Source organism: Coturnix japonica, chromosome 2, assembly GCF_054131305.1.
Source record: "Coturnix japonica strain WE chromosome 2, WE-NBRP24, whole genome shotgun sequence".
NCBI classification, from domain to species: Eukaryota; Metazoa; Chordata; class Aves; order Galliformes; family Phasianidae; genus Coturnix; species Coturnix japonica.
Window position 1 is genome coordinate 84,345,802 of NC_140664.1, and position 18,002 is coordinate 84,363,803.

An 18,002-nucleotide genomic window follows, 5' to 3' on the forward strand; every position below is an offset into this window, starting at 1 on the left:
CCTTTGGGGCCAGCGAGGAGGTGGAGCTGAGCCTGTGTCCCTTCCCGACTGAAAACTGAGACTGCGTGCATGTGAGCAGCTTCAAAAGGAAGTAATTTACCTTAGGCACACAATCAGTGAAGGAATTTCCACCGCTTAAACGAAAATTGGAGCTGTGCAGCATGGCCAAGTCCCCAGATGTTCATAGATGTATGGAGCTTTGTGCAGCATATCTGTGGGGTTTTCCAAATTCCAAAACAATTGCATAAAATGAGTAGGAAACCAGTTTGGGGTCATTTTCAGAGCTAGAAAAAGTGCTTCAAAACCCCCTTCCTATGAAATACAGATGCTGGAGCTTACAAACCCTGCTCAGGGCTGATTCAAAGAATGGGAGAGGAAGTGACTCGGTGGAGCAACAGCGTGAGCTGCTCTTCCCCTTCCCGTCTGCTCCCCAAATCCCTCTTCTGACTCCCCTCCTGCTGACAGCTCGTTGCAGTTGCTCTAAGAAAAATCTTAAGCATTTTGCAGCCTTTTGTAATGCACTCATGCCACAAGAGAATACCCATTCTTTCTGTGATATATTTTTAGGCAGCAAAAATCTGGTCCTATTCTGTTGGTAATGGTTTCTTGTAATGCAGCTGCGATATTTATCTTTAAAAAAAGCACAGGCTGCTCTTACTGGATGGTAGATTCAAAATTCTCTTGAATTTCTGTGGCGTTGCGCTTCATAGACCTCCATACACAGTAGCTGGATATTGCAGTGCATTCCAATAGCATGGTGTCAAACCAAGTACTCAATGAGAAGTCAAACTAACTTCATAAATACCCCAGATCTGATTCAGCCCTCCCCAAATTAGGACTTGTCTGAGTGGGGAAGATTTCTAGCACAGTGGTTGAGGGAAAAAAACACCTATTCCCTTGGAGCAACTTTGGAAGCACGGTAGTTCAGATGAGAGCTGCAGAGCTTCCACGGAGGGATTTTCACAGTATTATTGGTGTAATTTAAGCTAATTTCACTGTGAGCTGGTAAATTCAAGTGGAATCCTCTGCAAAACTTGAGCTGTGGAGCAATGTGGGGAGGTGTGCTCTGCACACTTGGGTGGAGAGACCCCAGGAGGCTGCAGGGCATCCCTTGGGCTGCCTCATGGCCGGAACAGAAACAATGAGAATGCTTTTCCCTTAAGCTCGATTTTGTGGCAGTGCTTGTAGCAGCACTGTGACACCTTGACAAGCTGAGCTGCACACTCGTGCTTACTTCTGGTATCCAGGGCATCTGCATTAGCACTCCCGTGCTGAAGTTCCCAAAGCAGAGCTGGGACCTGCCTGAGAACAAAAGGCATTAATACTGCCTTTACTTTCTTCGTGGCTGGAACTTATCTTTTCCGTGCGGTTCTTCCTGTAAATAAAATTGTTTTCATTTCCCACCTGCCTTGAGGAGACATGATAAAGGTGCCTCCAAGCGGAGCCCAGCATGTTCCTAGCTGGCTGCCCCAAGGCTGTTTGAGCCGTATCACAGAATGACCCGGGTTGGAAGGGACCTCAAGGATCATGTAGTTCCAACCCCCCTGCCTGGCAGGGCCACCAAACATACACCTTTACTAGATCAGGTTGCCCAGGGCCCCGTCCAACCTGGTCTTGAACACCTCTAAGGACGGGGCATCCACAACCTCCCTGGGCAGCCTGTTCCAGGACCTAAACCGAGGTTGCTGCGGTACTTCTCCGTCTGGACACACTAGGGCTGCTACGAGATGCGTCCAGTACAGAGCACACCCGCCTCAGAGCCCGTGCACAAAATCGCAACAAGCTTAAATAAGATCCTGCTGCTTACAGCGAAAGCCTGCAGGTACACGTTTTTTTTAAAGGAGCTCTAACTTTGTCAGGAACTCCTGCCTCACTCCGCCGCTTTGAGTTTCAAACCGAGCGATCGAACACAGAGATCCCACGCCGACCTGGGGCTGCGCACCGGGGGTCGCTGCCAGCGCTGCGGGCGGGGCTCGGCCCCGGCCCCGCCTCTGCCCCATCGGTTCGGGACGAGGCGGCTCTGGGTGCGGGGCTGCAGCGTGCTGTGGGAGCTGCTGTTTCCTCCTCCTCCTCTTCCAGGCGCGAAGGGGCGGGCGGACAAAGGCTGCGGGCTGCCGCCGGGCTCGGACGCGATGGAGCGGCTCGGCGGCTGAGGCAGCTGAGGCTCGGTGGCTCCGGGCCGGGCCCGGCACATGGTGCGAGGTGGGGTCCCGGTGCTGCGCTGTGTGGGCGGCCCGGGGGGCACCATGGACAACTTCTTGGCGGAGGTGAGCGCGGGGCGGGCGCTGCGACTCACGCTCGGAACGGGGCGGCTCGCGGGACTAGAGGTCCTGCAGAGGGACCCTGGCCGCGGCGCTCCGCTCCCGGGTGCTCGGCGCTGAGAGGCCCCGCGACCCCGCTTTGTGAGCCCCGGGGCCGGGGGGCAGCGCGGGGGAACGGCGCTACGTGGGAACGCGGGGACCGGGTGGGCACAGCTGCAAACTGCGATCCCAGGGGTAGACGAGTTTGAGCAGCAACTTTTAGTGGGCTCTGAGCAAAAGTGAAATGCTTTTGGAGAATATAATCCGGTGGCGGGCTGCCTGAGCCGCGCCGGAGCGGAGGCGGCGGAGGAGAGGTGGGAGCGCCAGGGCGGCCCAGCGCCGCCTCCCGGCCCCGGCTTCGGCACCGTGCGGCACCGGGGGATCGCCGTGCCTCGCCTCGGTGCCCAACGAGAGGTGGGCATAGCGCTGCTTCTGCTCCGCACTGGGCGCCGGAGCCCTGAGGTGGCTGAGCTGCAGGAGAGGGTTGGAGTCAGGCTGCCTGTGCTTGAGGACTGTTTGTTGAGCGCGTGTTATTAAGTAGGTGTAAAATCTTCCGATACAAAGCACAAAGGAGTGGCAGCTCGGTCTTGGAACTTTGCAATTACCTCGTGCATCTTTAATGGCTTTAAACTAAAAGAGGGGAGATTTAGATTAGATGTTAGGAAGAATTTCTTTACTCAGAGGGCAGTGAGGCTCTGGCACAGCTGCCCATAGAAGCTGTGTGTGCCCCATCCCTGGAGGTGCTCAAAGCCGGGTTGGATGGGGCTCTGGGCAGCCTGACCCGGTGGGTGGCAGCCCTGCCCATGGCACGGGGTTGGGGCTGAGTGGGTTTGAGGTCCTTTCCAACCCAAGCCATTCTGTGATTCTGTAATTCCGTAATTCCGTGATCTTGACAACTTTGATTCAGCTTCCTCACCTGGCATAACAAAGATATGCTGCTGCTTTCTCATAGCAAACACTGCAAGCAGAAGCTTGGTTCTCCTCTGAGCTGGCTCAGTTTTATGTAGCAGTGCTTAACTAACTACTGCAGCCTGCCTGGTGAGTGTAAGGCATTGGGTACAAGTGTGGCTGTGTCCACATGCGTGCAGTGCTTGTGGATTGCTGGCACAGCCTGCAGCTGAGCTCGGATTGCCAGTGGATGGTGTGCAGGTGTTTTAATGACACCCTTCACTGAAGCAATCCCGCTGTCTAAGTTTTAAATGCAGGCTAGGCATCTGCTCACTGGGACAGTGATTAAGCTGCTGAACTGTCCTTTGCCCTCATGGAGCAGCTTCCGTGTGCTCTCGACACTGCTACAGTCCCACAAGAAAAATAAAACTAAAGAGAAGCGATCTGTTTACCAGAACGGCAATTAGTCCCATAAAAGCAGCCCATACACCTTGCTGCTTGTTAGCTTTTCATTTGTCAGACAACAAAAGTTCTGTCAGGTGCAATAAGAGGGAAGAAATGTGGGATTAACTTTGAAGAAGCCCGAATTAAGCAATAATGGCTTTTTAACCCGTGGAGGATGCAGCCCTCACCTTTCAAAGCTTGCAAGCTGTGAGCAGTGTGCCGGCATTAGCTGAGCCCTGCAGAATTAATCTGAGGAGTCATTCACCCTGACACAAGGTATGGTAGCATGCCCTACATAAAGATGAAGAAGGGAGCTAATGGCTTTGATTCCCCTATGAGCCAAAATTACTTGCCCGCAGCAAAAAGCAAGTAAATTTTGCTGGGCTGTGTTGGTATTTCAGCATATATTTATGTTAATCTGTGGCTGCCGCATGCAAACTTTGATCTTTCTTAAGAACTTTTGCTCCCTTTCAAGGTGTTGATATTACTTTAAAAGATCAGTAAATATAGCACCTTGACTTTAATCTGCATCCAGAGCCCCACCCGGGAGTAAAACATTTTCCTTCCCTCGCATATGGAAATTGCGTATGGAGAATATAACGCACAGTGGCAGAAATGCACTGGGCCTGACCCAGCTACCACAGAACAACTGGTGCTGGAGGGGCTGAGCCGAGCTGTTTGCTGCTGGTTGAGTTTGTGTGAGGCTGATATCCTGCAGCTGCTCTTTATGAAAATATTTACTGACTTATCTGAGAGAATTACTGTCCTCATTAAAATAGGTTCTGGTGCTTGCAAGGAAGAGGAAACTGGACGAGAGGAGCAGGTATCGGGGCTGGTCTGCTCATGCTCGAGAGTGACATATGTCTGCTGATACAATTGCCTTTTTGGTGAGAAGCTGTCAAGTGACAAGGGCTTAAAGAGAATTAACCCGACCCTTAGCAGGGAGTGTTGCTTGGTGTCATCATGGAGCCCCGCTCAGTGCGTTGGAGATAGGAGAGCTGAGTGTGGCTATTGCACACAAACAACTAGTAGGTGTTCTAGGGAAAAACCTGCATGTATTTTTTTTCTCCTCTGTATTTTTCCACAGTTGGGTGCTGGTTGTACCTACTTATAGTTTGTTATGATGCTCGCTGGAACAAAGTTAGAAGATTGCATAAGACCTTGCTTGAGCATATGTATGTGTGAGTTGCAGAGAAAGCATTCCTGTTGGTACTTGCTGCAGTAAATAAGCGGTAAGGCAGCTCCCAGCTCGTGCTGCTCAGCTGACACCAGGCATCGACAGCATAGCAGCTTTTGGTTATGAATCTTGTTATCCCATTTCTACCCATTACTTGTTGCTATCTCTGGCTTTTAGTCTTACTGGGTGACAAGTGGCGACCTGTCTCCAGTTAAAAAATATATTTATACTGAAATAATGAAAATGTGGAAGTGTGCTGTAGAGCCATTTGGATGCATTGCTCAAAACAGCCTGAACGTACAGATCCCATACACTTGACAAACAGCTAGGTTGCTGTCTTACAGTAGAAGCTGGGCTTCTTTCTTCGCTGGGAAGTGTATCCCTGCTAGAAGGGGATGTGTGGCATGAGGGAACGAGGAAATGCATCACAAGATGAGAAGCAACACAAGGAAATTTCATGCAGAAGAGATTGGAGAGGGAAGTTCAAACAGCCTTTTCAGCAGCTGAAGTTCCAACTTTGGGAAGTGGATGGAGAAGTTGAGCAGGCCCTCTTATGGGGGAACTGCTTTGCCCTGCATGTTCAGCATGTCTCACTGATCTGTGATCACTGGTCTAGTTTTGGGTGGTTGACTGCTTGAGGTTGCCAGCACCAGTGTGCAGACTGGAGGAATTGGTTTGTGTTCTTCCTTAGAAGACAGGATTTTTCCCATTATTTAACGAAGCTGAAAGAGAACGGGGGAGAAAAGTTCTGCTTTCTGTCTGTCTTCTCTCTGGGTTTTAGAAGGAGAAGGTTTTAAAAGCATCATCACCATAGATATCCTACTGATGTTTCTCCTGTGTTGTACACAGGTTTGTTTTTATTTCTAACGATACTGCTGGAAGCTTGAGTTCATAGAATCTTAGAATCACAGAGCGCTTTGGGTTGGAAGGGACCTCAAAGCCTGGCCAACCCCAATCCTGTGCCATGGGCAGGGCTGCCATGCACCAGGTCAGGCTGCCCTGGACCCCCTTAATTTGGCGGGGAGGGGTGATCCCAGTATGTGTCCTGAAGGAGCTAGTGTTAAACCTCCCCCAGTGGGAAGGATATGGGATAGAAATAACTTCTAAGGCTTTGAGCTTAACTTCAGGGGTCTGACAGAGGTGGTACCTGCCAGGGCTGAAAGCTCTCGTTTTAGATAAACAGCCTGGAGAGAACTGTTCCTGAGTCCAATGGGGAAGAGTCAGCATCCTTCATGCGATGACATAGAGCTTAGGTTTCTGAAGGGCTTGAGTGCCACAGCCCTGCCAAAGAGTTGTGCTTTTTTTGGCTGTTAGCCACTTTTTCAGAAATTTCTGAGGCGTGAGTACTTCTTTTATTTACTTCTTGTTTCTTAATGTTTAAAGCTGATAATTGTTTAGACAACAATTAATTTTATGTTAATTGGAGAATGTTCTGTTTTGAGCAGAAACCATTTCAAGAGGGCTCAGGGCTACTTTGGGTTAGAAAAGAAAAAAAGCAATTTTTTTGCTAGGTGTGTTCCTGTAAGTCAGGAAATCATGTTCGGTGTATTGGTAGCCCGTCATCCCCACTGCCTACTGCATGTATTTCACATGTGCCTTTCATAAGATGTATTTGTACAACTGGAGCATAGTCTTAACTGGGCTGGAGCCTAGCAGCCCTGCTGGCACCATGAACATTGTAAAATGACACAAGAATTCTCTTAAAGCTATAAAGCATAACTGTTGGAATTAGCAATATAGAGGCTTTATGTTGTGCAGAAATAGCTCAAGGTTTTTGGTTGTGTGTGTGTTTTGTTTTTTTAATATGTTCAGTCTGATTTCAGCTATAGGAGGGCTATATGGCGAAGTGAATACATTTTCACTTAGACAGGATTTTTGTTGTTTTTAAGTGGGGAAAACGCTACAGCTGCAGATGTTTTGCACCTGGATGCAATTTTCAGGTTTCCATTTTGCTGTGTGGCAGCAGGCAGGCAGTGCACCTCTGCAAGAGCTCCTCTTGGTTGGGAGGGACCAACTCCATCACGTGCCCACTGCTGGAAGGGCTGCTGGAGGTTTCCTGGTGTCTTCCAGTCCCCAGGCATCTAGAGGAGGCCAGGTGTGGCCAAGGCTCTGGTGGAGACCTGGCATGTGTTGGGTCATCTACTCCTGGCTCTAAGTGTGAGAAATCTAGGCAGAGTTTGCCTCCGTGAGTGAAATCCTTATGATTGCTGGGGAGTGCAACGGGGTTGTCCTGCCAGTAAATACCAAGATTATTTTATCATCTGTAAGACCAACATGCTCTTCTTTTGATGCTCCGAGGAAGAGTTTCCTTCAGTGCATGGTGTCTGGGTTTGCCCTGTATTGCATTGATGGAGTTAGTGCAAGTTCTGTATGGTTTAACTGCTCCCTTGTGTAACCTGAGAAATCCTGCAGATTCCCAGTACTTTTTTTGTCCCAGCATATTGCAAAGGATAGAAGGAAAAAACTGTGGCCTTTCATCAGTAATTATAATGTAATCTGGTTTGGTTGTACCACTGGGATGATTTTAGCTGAATCTTGGCTTTCAGCTTGGTGTGAGTCTCTCATGATTCTATTTTTGAGCTTTTACTCATGGAAAATTGGTAGGTGCTCAACTCCAAGTGCCTATATGTAGATATGCATTGCAGTGTGTTTTCATGTGGTGTCACTTTTTCAGGCTGGTAAGTTAACAGCATGCCTGTTTTTTGATTTTTACTTTTTTAAATTCAATATCAGGAGTGAATATGGGTATCAATTAGAAGTACCATCCAGCAATAGAAATGTTTTTGGGTATCTCTTGTGTTGATGCAGCTCCAGTGCACATGTTGGGTTAGGAGGATAGTGCTGTCTCCTGCAGTGGACTCTGACAGGAAGAGCAGCTCCATGCTTTGCCTGCACGGTGTAGTAAATACAAGCCTGTCTGATTTCATGTATCCTGCTCTGTAGAGAGCTGGGAAACGTGTCCTCTGGGCAGTTTGATCTCACAAACCCCTTCAGCCACAAGACCGGTATTTCCCCTGGTGAATCACATCTCCCTTCTGAGGTCTGAGTTAGATGTAGCTTTGGGTGGAGCTCTGGTGAAATGCAAGCAGTGAAAAGTCACTAGGAATTAAGACATATGCTGAGGGGGGAAAAAAGGGAATTACCTCCCTTAAGTCACTAATTGTGGCTACAAGCTTGGGGATGTGACCTCAGAACTGCCTAGTCTGATTATAACTTTGGGCTTGTCTGAGAGGGTCATGACTTATACATTCCTGCATCTCTTGATCTTCCTGCTATTTGTTATTGCATGGCATCTTAATTTACTAGTGAGCCTTGGAAGAGAATGGCTAGGTGTTGGGACAGCAGTAACAAGTTCTCATTTGGGTATTTTGGGTTTTGCTTTATTTCTTTTTTTCATTACTTAAGATTTCCTAAGGTAGCCTGTGAATGTCTGAAACTTGAGCATTATCCACTGGTTATATTAATTGTAATGCAACAGCGCAACTTTGTTTCGGACTGCCAACCAACTGAGACAAGTTAATTGGATTATCCTCTAGGATAGAAGACTATTAAGTAGCTCAAACATTCTGTGCTTTTAAAGATGTGTCCTTTTAAAAATTTGAGTGCAGAACAAGAACTGGTATTTGCTGCCTTCCAGGTCAGTCTTGTAAAGTAAAACTGTATCCATGCTGAAGAAGAAATGACTGCTTTGTCATTTGAACACTGTATGTTGGAAAAGTATCGATGGAAAAAGATGAAAGGGTGGAGTGAAGAGACCTGAGAAGTAGTAGGATGTTGAGAGAGAATGTCCTGTCCAATCCTAGATTCATTTCTGGAAAGTCCATAATCAAGATGGTACTTCAGGTATAGTTAATGCTGCTTTTTGGTGCCTTATGCAGAATAGAATCATAGACTCATAGAATTGCTCAGGTTGGAAAAAAATCTTAAAAGGTCAGTTAGACGTTGCATGTCCTGCAGCTGCACTGTAGGGTATTACTCCAGGGACTAACCACCTGATGTGGCTTACTCTCTCCTTAGGTGTTGTTTTCCTTAGTGAACAAGTGGCTGTTTTTCATTCTAACCCATAGAATCCTTTCCATTTGGCAGAAAAATTAGAATTCTGTTTCTTTTTTGCATTGAAATATCAAACATGAATGATGTTGGAAGAACTTGCTAATGCATATTTTTCCTAGTTGAACAGCTTACTGGTAACAGACCTGATTTTGGTTTGGATTTGAAACCTGGCAGAAACTGGTATGTGGTTTTACTGACTAATGTTGTTAACATTTCCATTTTGAGTAAACTCTTCTATGGAGTGGCTTAACACACAGTTTCTATATGAGATCTTGTTATTACTCTTAGCAAATGGCTCTGTGCTTAGTTATTGTTTGCAAAGAAGACACAACCATATTCAGCATATGGGAAAAAAACACCAGAGAGCACTCCAGCCCTTTTAAGGCTTTGAGGAAAACTTGGCAGTTTACTCTTCTGGATGGAAGGAAATGTTCAAAACTGAAAGGTGGTGGTCACTTTTGTAATTTTGTGAACTTGCAGTGAAAATCTGGGTTATGAGTAATACATCTTAAGCTGGATTTCTCATGCATCTAAGTGGCCTTTCCTCCAGTGGCTAAATTGAAACATCTTGGAGCAGAGCTCAAATTTGGGCATCCATATGTCGATTAGTCTTTTTGGGATATTAGAGGCATGATGACAAGTGAAAGGAAGTACCCAGGAGGACAAGCTTTGTCAATATCCCGTACCGCGGTGACCCAGTGGCGCAATGGTAGGAATTCTGCTTTGCAACACTGGGGCCTGGGTTCGAATCCCCGTGTGGCGCAAGTGGTCGAAGTGCTGCTCTGCTACACAGAGGCTCGAATCCCAGGGGTTGGACTCAATGATCTCTAAGGTCCCTTCCAACCTGCACGAGACTATGATACTATGATACCATTGTGTATCCTGCCAGACTTAAGAGTTGAATAAGCTTCCTGTAGTTGTATGTCAGTGCATTTTTCTGCAAATAAAGCACATATATACCTATACTGCATATGCTTCCTCTGCTTTACTGGGGAATTTTTCCTGGCTTGTAGTATCAGGCTATCTTTTTGGAAGTACGTAATCATCACCTTTTGGAGAGCTTTGCTGGAGATGTTTGAGTAAATACTGAGCAAAGGTGAATATTGAAGAGTTCTCTTAAATTAAATTGTTCTGTGAAATTATTTGGGTTTTGGGTTTGTTTAATCCCAAATGGAAGGAAGAAGAGAGGGCAGCAGGCCTCAGGAGCTGAGCTGTGTCTCCACACGTGATCCTGGCTAATGGCACACAAAGGGTAAATGGCGGTGTTGGATGGCTCAGGAAATAAAAGGCTACGTGCACTTTGATGTGTTAGTGTTGCTTCTTCCTATATGTTCCTGGAAACTATTAATAATCCTTTATTATAGACTAGTGATAGGAGTGTTAATATAAGGCTCTCTTTGTTTTGTTTTGGAGAATGTCCTCTTGGTGGATGCCACATGCCTCAGCAGAATGAAACACTTGGTTGTTGGCTTTCCTCTGGGGGCATAGTGCATTCCCACCCTACACAAGTTTACCCAAGGGCTTTTTCTTATGGCTTGTCTGCCTCTACGCTGGGATTGAGTTGAAGCTGTCATTAACTTCAGCTGGAATTACAAAGCCTAGTGTTTTTGAAAGTTGTAATTGTACTGCAAGCCCTTTGGTATCCTTCCTTCAGAGCCTTGTGCATCTTCAGAAGGCAGTAAAGGACTCCATGAGTTCTGCAGCACCTGGAGAAAACAGTCTTTTAACTCCTGATGCAGTGCTGGATTCTGAAAATGGTACTGCTGTCACTCATGCATTTTTTTTGTGTTGTACGATATATATGTAAATGTTCTTTCTTCCTGAGCTGGATATCAGAAATTCAGAATTTCTCTGAAAGGATTCTCATGTCTTCCCTTTGCCTGCAGAGAAATTGGCCCTGGTTTTGGCATCAGGAGACATGAGAAGTTTTTTCCTTGTTTTGAAAACATATTAATGTTTACAGAGTTAAAAGAAACAGATTATTTGGTCCTATTGTAATTGCTGTTGTTTAGAGTGTCATCAAAATATTTACCCAGGTAAAGCTAAATGCGTTTGTTGAGAAGTATGGGATTGTTTTCCTTACAGACTTTGTTTATCGCGAGGAAAAGCCAAACCCCTTTGTTCTACAAAGCCGTGCAGTTAGCAGTAGCAGAGGTCTACATAAAGAGATCACTTCTGTTTGACCACTTCAGTGGTTCAGAAAAGAACTGTGTATCTTGGTTAGGCTATATTTTTATTTGCTTCAGGAAGCAGCCAAGTTGGCAGGGCTCTGGGGTTCACACCAGGATAAGAAATAGACGGGGATTCTGTAGGTCAGACTTCTTGTCTTGTTGGTCTTTTTTGGATCTCTTCCCCTTATTAAATATAGATGTGGCTGCAGGAATTCAGTTTATCTCCTCATTACAGCTTTCTGGTGATAAGTACAATGAATAGGTTTGTTTACTCTGTGTAATGATTGAGTCTAGTATATTCCACGGAAGAAAGTCAGCGTGGCTTTTACACTGGGGCTTTGAAGGGTGGCATTTCCTGTTTCTTTTCAAAGAGTATACCAGAACGAGTATCTGATAAAGTGAGCTCTTTGTTGTTTAAGCGCCGAGTGTTGCCTTCTACCATGTGATATTTCATAATCTATTTTCAGCAATAAACAAATTATTCCACACAGCAAATCTATGCTATAAAATATAATGTGTGCAGCAGCCCTCTTTCAACCCTTGCAGTTAGATTTCCCATAGTTTTCATGCCAAATCTGAAAAGTTGGAACAGATGGCAGATGGGATTTTGAGATAGAGCTGTGTAGTATTTGCAGCAAAAGGGCAATTCTCTTGCAGTTTTGAGTGCCTCTCTTCCTAATTTCCGTGTTTATGTTGCGCCATTTTGCCTGGGTGATTCAGTACCTTAAATGACTCCTGCCTGGGTGCAGTAGTGAACTCCCTGGGTCTTTTATACAAAGCCTATGAATAAGCATAATTGCAGCGTAATTAAATGCTTGTGTTAAACTTTTACTTTGTAGTCACACCTTTGTCAGAAGGAAGCCTTCGTATGGGGCAGTTAAGGTGGTGATGCCGTCTGTAGCTGGTGGAAGACAGAAAAAGATGTGCAGTCTATGTATTTTTTCCAAACCTGGGACTCCCAGCATGAGAAAGACATGGAGCTCTTGGAACAGGTCCAGAGGAGGACCACTAAAAGGATCAGAGGGCTGGAGCACCTCTCCTGTGAGGAAGGATTGAGGGAACTGGGCTTGTTTAGCTTGGAGAAAAGAAGGCTCTGCGTTCACCTATGGAAGAGTCTCACAGTATCTGAAAGCTAGGACGCTCCTTTTGTGTGCTTTTAAAAACAGTTACATTAAGAAGGTCAAAGCTATGGCTTTATAAATGGTCACTTCTTTTATGGATGTGTGTATTTATTTGGCTTGTTGCTTTTATTGTAACCCAGCTGCAATGCTGTGCCATTGGTTCCTTTCTTATACAGGCGTAGAGGAGAGGTATGCAGAAAAACAGTACCTTTTACTCATTGCCTGTATGGATCTAAATATGTTTATGCCCTTGTTCCTTGCTAATGCTGATGTTAGTCAAGTAATACGTTTGTATTTTGCATGTACTTCCTTTCATCTATTATGTTTAGGTTAATGATTTGACACAGCTGGGGAAATGGCTGCATAACTTGGAGAAACTATATAACAATGAGTTATGTCAGGATTATTTAAAAACAAAACAAAACAAAAAATTGCTTTACATAAATGCTCCTTTTTTTTCCTGACTTTTTGTGGTTGGAATTGACTGAAACAATTAAGAAGCCTTACCTTAATTGGTTTTGTTTATTTTTCAAGGCCCTGGAAGTTTACTGACAGCTCAGAATCTGTACTGAGCAAAAAGAACAGAAAAACCATAGTAGCTGACAGCTTAGTTTCCCTACTGGAAAGGTGACTTACTGAGGAGGAAAAATTAAGTTCAGAAATGGTAACCATTAGTATCTATAAATAAGTAAAAACGAGTTTCTTGTTAGGCTTTCAAATGGATAAGAGAGAGGTTGTTCCAGTTCTTCATCTTCACCGTGTGGTAAAAATTAATGTACGTTATGTGATGCCATTTTTTTAGATAGCTTTAAAAATAGCCTCTCTTTTTTCTGCACAAATACTGGTCCTCTTAAGTATACCTGAATAAATGGCAGATGCTATTTGGCTCCACTATGAAATAGATGAAAGAATTTATATATCAGTTCATTTCCAGTGGCTTGTGTTCCCAGCAGAAATACCACTGGGTTTGCAACCTCTTGTCTCATGGCTGGTTTTCTTTCTGCCTGCCTGTTGGCTCTCTGAAGATGTGCACTGAAGCACTGGGGTGGAGTATCCCATGCGTTAGGCTGTGATCCCCCTGATGGCTGTCCTAGGACCCCAGCAGTTTGGAAATTGCTTTGAAGAAGATGCAGGTTTTGTAGTCCTTGGGAGTTTGCTTTGAACTCCTCCCTCAGGGAACCTTACACAGTCCAGATCTCTTGATTTTCTCCCTTGCCCCTACATATGGTGCTGCTCCCACAAATCATGTTCTCAGTTTAAAGTCTTCATTCAGTGGAACAATTGCCTTGCACCCTAAGTTGTGTTTCAGCATAATTAAGTGAGGAACTTACTTGAACTTGAGGCTTGCACAAAGAGCTATAATAATTAACTGGTCTTTGATTTCTCTGGTGCAGAGTTAGGGCTTTCATCTTCAGACCTAGATTTCTTGTCTGTTGAGTGACCAAGCATTGATGCTTTTTCAGTCATGTCTTCTTCCTCCCTTAGCACTGAGTATGTTTGTGGATTTTTCACACTTCTCATTACACACGTTACCTGTTCTCTTTTGAAATATAATAGTAAAAGTGTTTGTGAAGATGCAATGGCACTTAGGCATATCCTGAGTCACAGAATTACAGAATGGTCTGGGTTGGAAGAGACCTCGAGGATGATGAATCTTCAAGCCCCCCACCACAGGCAGGGCCACCAACTTCCCTTTTAATACTAGACCAGGCTGCCCAGGGCCCCATCCAACCTGGCCTTGAACACCTCCAGGGACAGGGCATCCACAACCTCTCTGGGCAGCCTGTTCCAGCTCTTAACCACTCTCATAGTAAAGATCTTCCCCCTGACATCCAACATTAATCTTCTCTCCTTCAACTTAAAACCATTTCTCCTTGTCCTGCTGTTATCTACCCTTTTAAAGAGTTGACTTCCTCCTGTTTACAGGCTCCCTTGATGTACGGAAAGGCTGCAATCAGGTCACCCTGGAGCCTTCTTTTCTCCAGGCTGAACAAGCCCAGCTCCCTCTGCCTGTGTTCATAGAGGAGGTGCTCCAACCCTCTGATTGTCTTTGTGGCTCTCCTCTGGACCCTCTCCAACAGCTCTCTGTCTTTCTTGTATTGGGGGCCCCAGACCTGGACACAGTACTCCAGCTGGGGCCTCACAAGGGCTGATAAGAGAGGGACAGTCACCATCCTGTCCTTGCTGGCCACCCCTCTTCTGATGGAGCCCAGGATACCATTTGCTTTCCAAGCTGAAAGAGCACACTGCTGGATCACATTAAGTTTTTTATTCATTCAGAACCCTCAGGTCCTTCTCTGCTGGGCAAATGAGTCAAATGAAGTTCAGCTTGGCATGTCCTGCTTGCTCCAGTTCCATGTTACAACAGGGCTCTCATGCAGCTTCCTGCACTGCGGGGTGCTACAAAGGTCTTTTCTGAATTGCAGTCATGTGAGCTGCTCCCTGCCCTGAGCCTTGCGCCTCTTATCACCTCTTATCAGCAGCCGTTGGCAGTGCCCTAACAAGCTGCTGCTGTAGCGCTGCCAGCTGTGCTGGAGGAGGAAGTAGCTGGAGAACTGCAGGCAGGTACGTTGGTAGGCTTAAAGGGGCAGCAGAATTCTAGGATTTCAGTGCTCCAAAGCTAAGTTATGAGATCATGGCTACAGCTAATGAACCCAAAACAAGCAGTAACAGAAAATGCTGGGATTGAGTTTTATAAAATTTGGTGTCTGGACTTGTATAGTATAAGGATGCCTATGTAATATTTTCCCTGAAGATTTAGCTTCCACTGTTGCTTTGCTTAAGTGAAGTAAGGAGATCTTGATTCAGCGTAGTTGATAATCTCTGGATGAATGTGTGACTTTAGCTCTGAGATGAAGCTGTGTGTCCCAGTGTACTTAAAATTCATCATGTTCTCTAATCCTTTCTGTTGTGTCCAGCTAGAAGCCACAAGTTATTTGGCTTCTTACACAGTCCAGGCTTGCTTTGGAAGATTATTAAAGGCTCCCCATGTTCGGTGACTCAGGGAGCCCTCAAAACTCTACCAAACAGTAACTGATTTAAATGACTAAGGTTCAGTAGGTAACTACTGCTGGTCTTAGGACAAATTACGTTCCAGTAGTAATGCCCACAATTCATACACTCATAAGTTTTACAGAGCTACTCTCACACTTGCAGCTAAATGCACACCAAAGTGCTTTTCTGCATTACTGCTGTAACTTGTAAGCCGATAATGGAATGCGATAGCCCCACATAGTGCCTGCTGCTGTGTCTTTTTTAATCAGAAGAACTGATGTGGTTCTACTGCCATGTTCATACCATCAAGAATTAGGACAGGAAGTCTTCATCACAATTGGCTCTCTGTTTTCCCTATACAGATGTAGCTTTGTTAACAAATGCCTTGTCTAACTTACTGCCATTTTTTAACCCATGTCAACATTCTTGATTTGTATGCTGACTGTGGAACTTCTCTTATTGCAGGCATATTTCTGGAAAACTAGAAGAGAGGGTTTTGGGTTTTTTTGTGTTGGGTTTCTTTTTTTTCCCCAAACTCATTTTCTTTCGACAAAATCATTAAGCTATCCCCTTACTGGTGTCCTGCATGGTGCATGTGGAAGGAAGAATGCCTACTACTCCACTGTAGTGTAGATGGTCAGCATTGATTCTGAAGCTCAGTACGAGATTTTTCCTCTTTGTTGTTTCTTTCTTTCTTTTTTTTTTTTTTTTGGCATTTTAGGAAGCTAGCCTTAAGAAATGATTGGCTTTAGAGTAGTGAAAGGTGATAATACCATATTGGCTCATGGAAGGCTTATTTTCAATAATGCCTTTTTTAATTTAGAGGAAAGGAAGGGGAGCAATATGCAGAATCAGGAGTAAAGGGAAGGGTGTCTTTTGTATTCTGTAATTCTGTTGAAGAGGTGATTCGGTAGTTGTGGGTAAGGGTAATTACATGCCATCCTGTATATTTCAGGCACCAGATGGTATCATGAAAGCTACTGTTAGTAGAAAAAGAGCAGTCTTAACTTAAAGACATTGTGTGGAAAATTTGTTTGAAGAGGAACAGGACATTGCCCCCTCCTTGAAGTGAGCAGGAAGAAGTGATGTTATATTATACATTGTTCTTTATTGTGTATAGTACAAGTAGTAATTAAGTTTTACAGGACATGTTCAACATCTGTGGTGCAGTATTGGCTGTATTATTCACACATCTGCCTCAAGAATAGAAGGCGTGAATGTGTATGCTGTTAGAATGAATCATTAGCTGTGTGCTCTTGATTGAATATTGGAGACTGAGCTTGCTGGGAAAAAAGAAAATAGAAACAGGTTCTAAAAAATCATTTTGTCACAGGAGGACTAGTGGATGTAATAATGTATTTTATTTCTGTTAATGTGTCCATAAGTTATCTTTAGGTAAAATAAATAAATATATAAATACAGTATTATCTGGGGGACAGACTTGGACAGTGTATGTGTTAAGGAACCAGACAAACAAAAAAGTCTGGCTAGCTTTTTGCAAGTTGGCTGAATTTGTGTATTACCTCTGAAAATCAGGTGCATTTCTGGGAAGAGTCCCAATGTGACCTTAAGGTATTAAAACTAAGCACATATGTCTGCACGCTTTTAGCTCTAGGTGCAGATTCTGTCTACAAATAGAGTCTGTCTTATGTGAACATGGGAGGGAATTTAACTCCTAGAAGAAAATTGCAGATAAACACATGCTGTCATGATAATATAGACAGAAGTTCTGATGGTCATATTTGTGCATGAACATGCTGTTGGCTATCCAGAGATGAAAGGGAGCTTAAAATGTAACCCAAATAATATTTTATAGGCGCTCTGTTTAAGATCTTAACTAAGTAATAAATGCAGTTTCAGTGTTTAGTTGTGTTTGTCATATGCATGAGTAGGTAGAATTGTGATGAAAATACAGTCACTTCTTGAAAAGAGAGACAAGTTGATACCTGAAATGTCAGCAAAGCTATAGGAAGAGCAGTCAGCCTGTGAGTAAGAGGGACGGTGATGTCATGTGAATGCTATCATGGGATTTGGGTGGTTTCACTGTAGGTTCTCTCCAAGACATACAGCCTTCAACAAGTTAATGAATCTGTTTTCACCATGGTTCTCTCGTTGCATAAGGCAGCTGCAGGATTTTCCATTTCCTGCATCTGTTTTTAAGCTCCTTGGGGAGGGAGACGCGTTGCAATAAGGTGCTGGCCCTCATGCTGGTGTCATAGGAAGTAGCGTATTGCAAACGTGACCAGCACCATTCCTCTTTGCAGAAACAGTAGCTCTTAGAAATTTCTAATATGATTTTTTTTTACTGTTTCTGACAAATGCAGTTCTGAGTATCAGCTCTTTGTTTTACAAATATATCTGTGGTGCAAATAAAGTCTGATCTACCACCTGAAGCGGAAGTGGTCAAGTTCTTGTTATTTCCTTGGTGAAGGAGCAGGCATATAGACCTTGGGGTTTGTATTGTAGTTTTCTTGTGTAGAACTACAAGATCTCATCATTTATTTCCTTTTAGATTAGGAAATCTTTGTTCCTCCCCATAGAATAAAGTATTTTATGTGCTGCTTATGGGGCTAAAGGCAGCACATGCTGTAAGCATGAAGTTTTTCTTCCATTTCATATTATTTATGACTTCTTTGTAAAGCAAAGTGGTTGTATTTGAAACCAAATATTGCTGATTGGCCACTGAAAGAAGGTAGTATGGATCTGGCAGTGGAAGAACAACACTGCTACTGCAACATCAATTTGCTATAAAGTGGAAGTGGCTTTTCATGATTCCTGTTGTCACAGCATTAAACATCACTGCAGGGGCTTCAGATGGAGCAGAACTGTCATGCGTGGTTGGATATTCTTGTAA

The 18,002-nt window shown here is 44.5% G+C and overlaps 1 protein-coding gene across 1 annotated transcript in view; it reads left to right on the forward strand.

The window, feature by feature from the left end:
* The first annotated feature begins 1,925 nt into the window (after positions 1 to 1,925).
* The window catches only part of MYO10 (myosin X), a 144,587-nt gene continuing 128,510 nt past the window's right edge, over positions 1,926 to 18,002 (forward strand). The window contains exon 1 of the mRNA XM_015854415.3: positions 1,926 to 2,267. Within this exon, the coding sequence (XP_015709901.2) occupies positions 2,193 to 2,267 (75 nt within the window). The 5' untranslated portion in view covers positions 1,926 to 2,192. The remainder of the gene's footprint in view (positions 2,268 to 18,002) is intronic.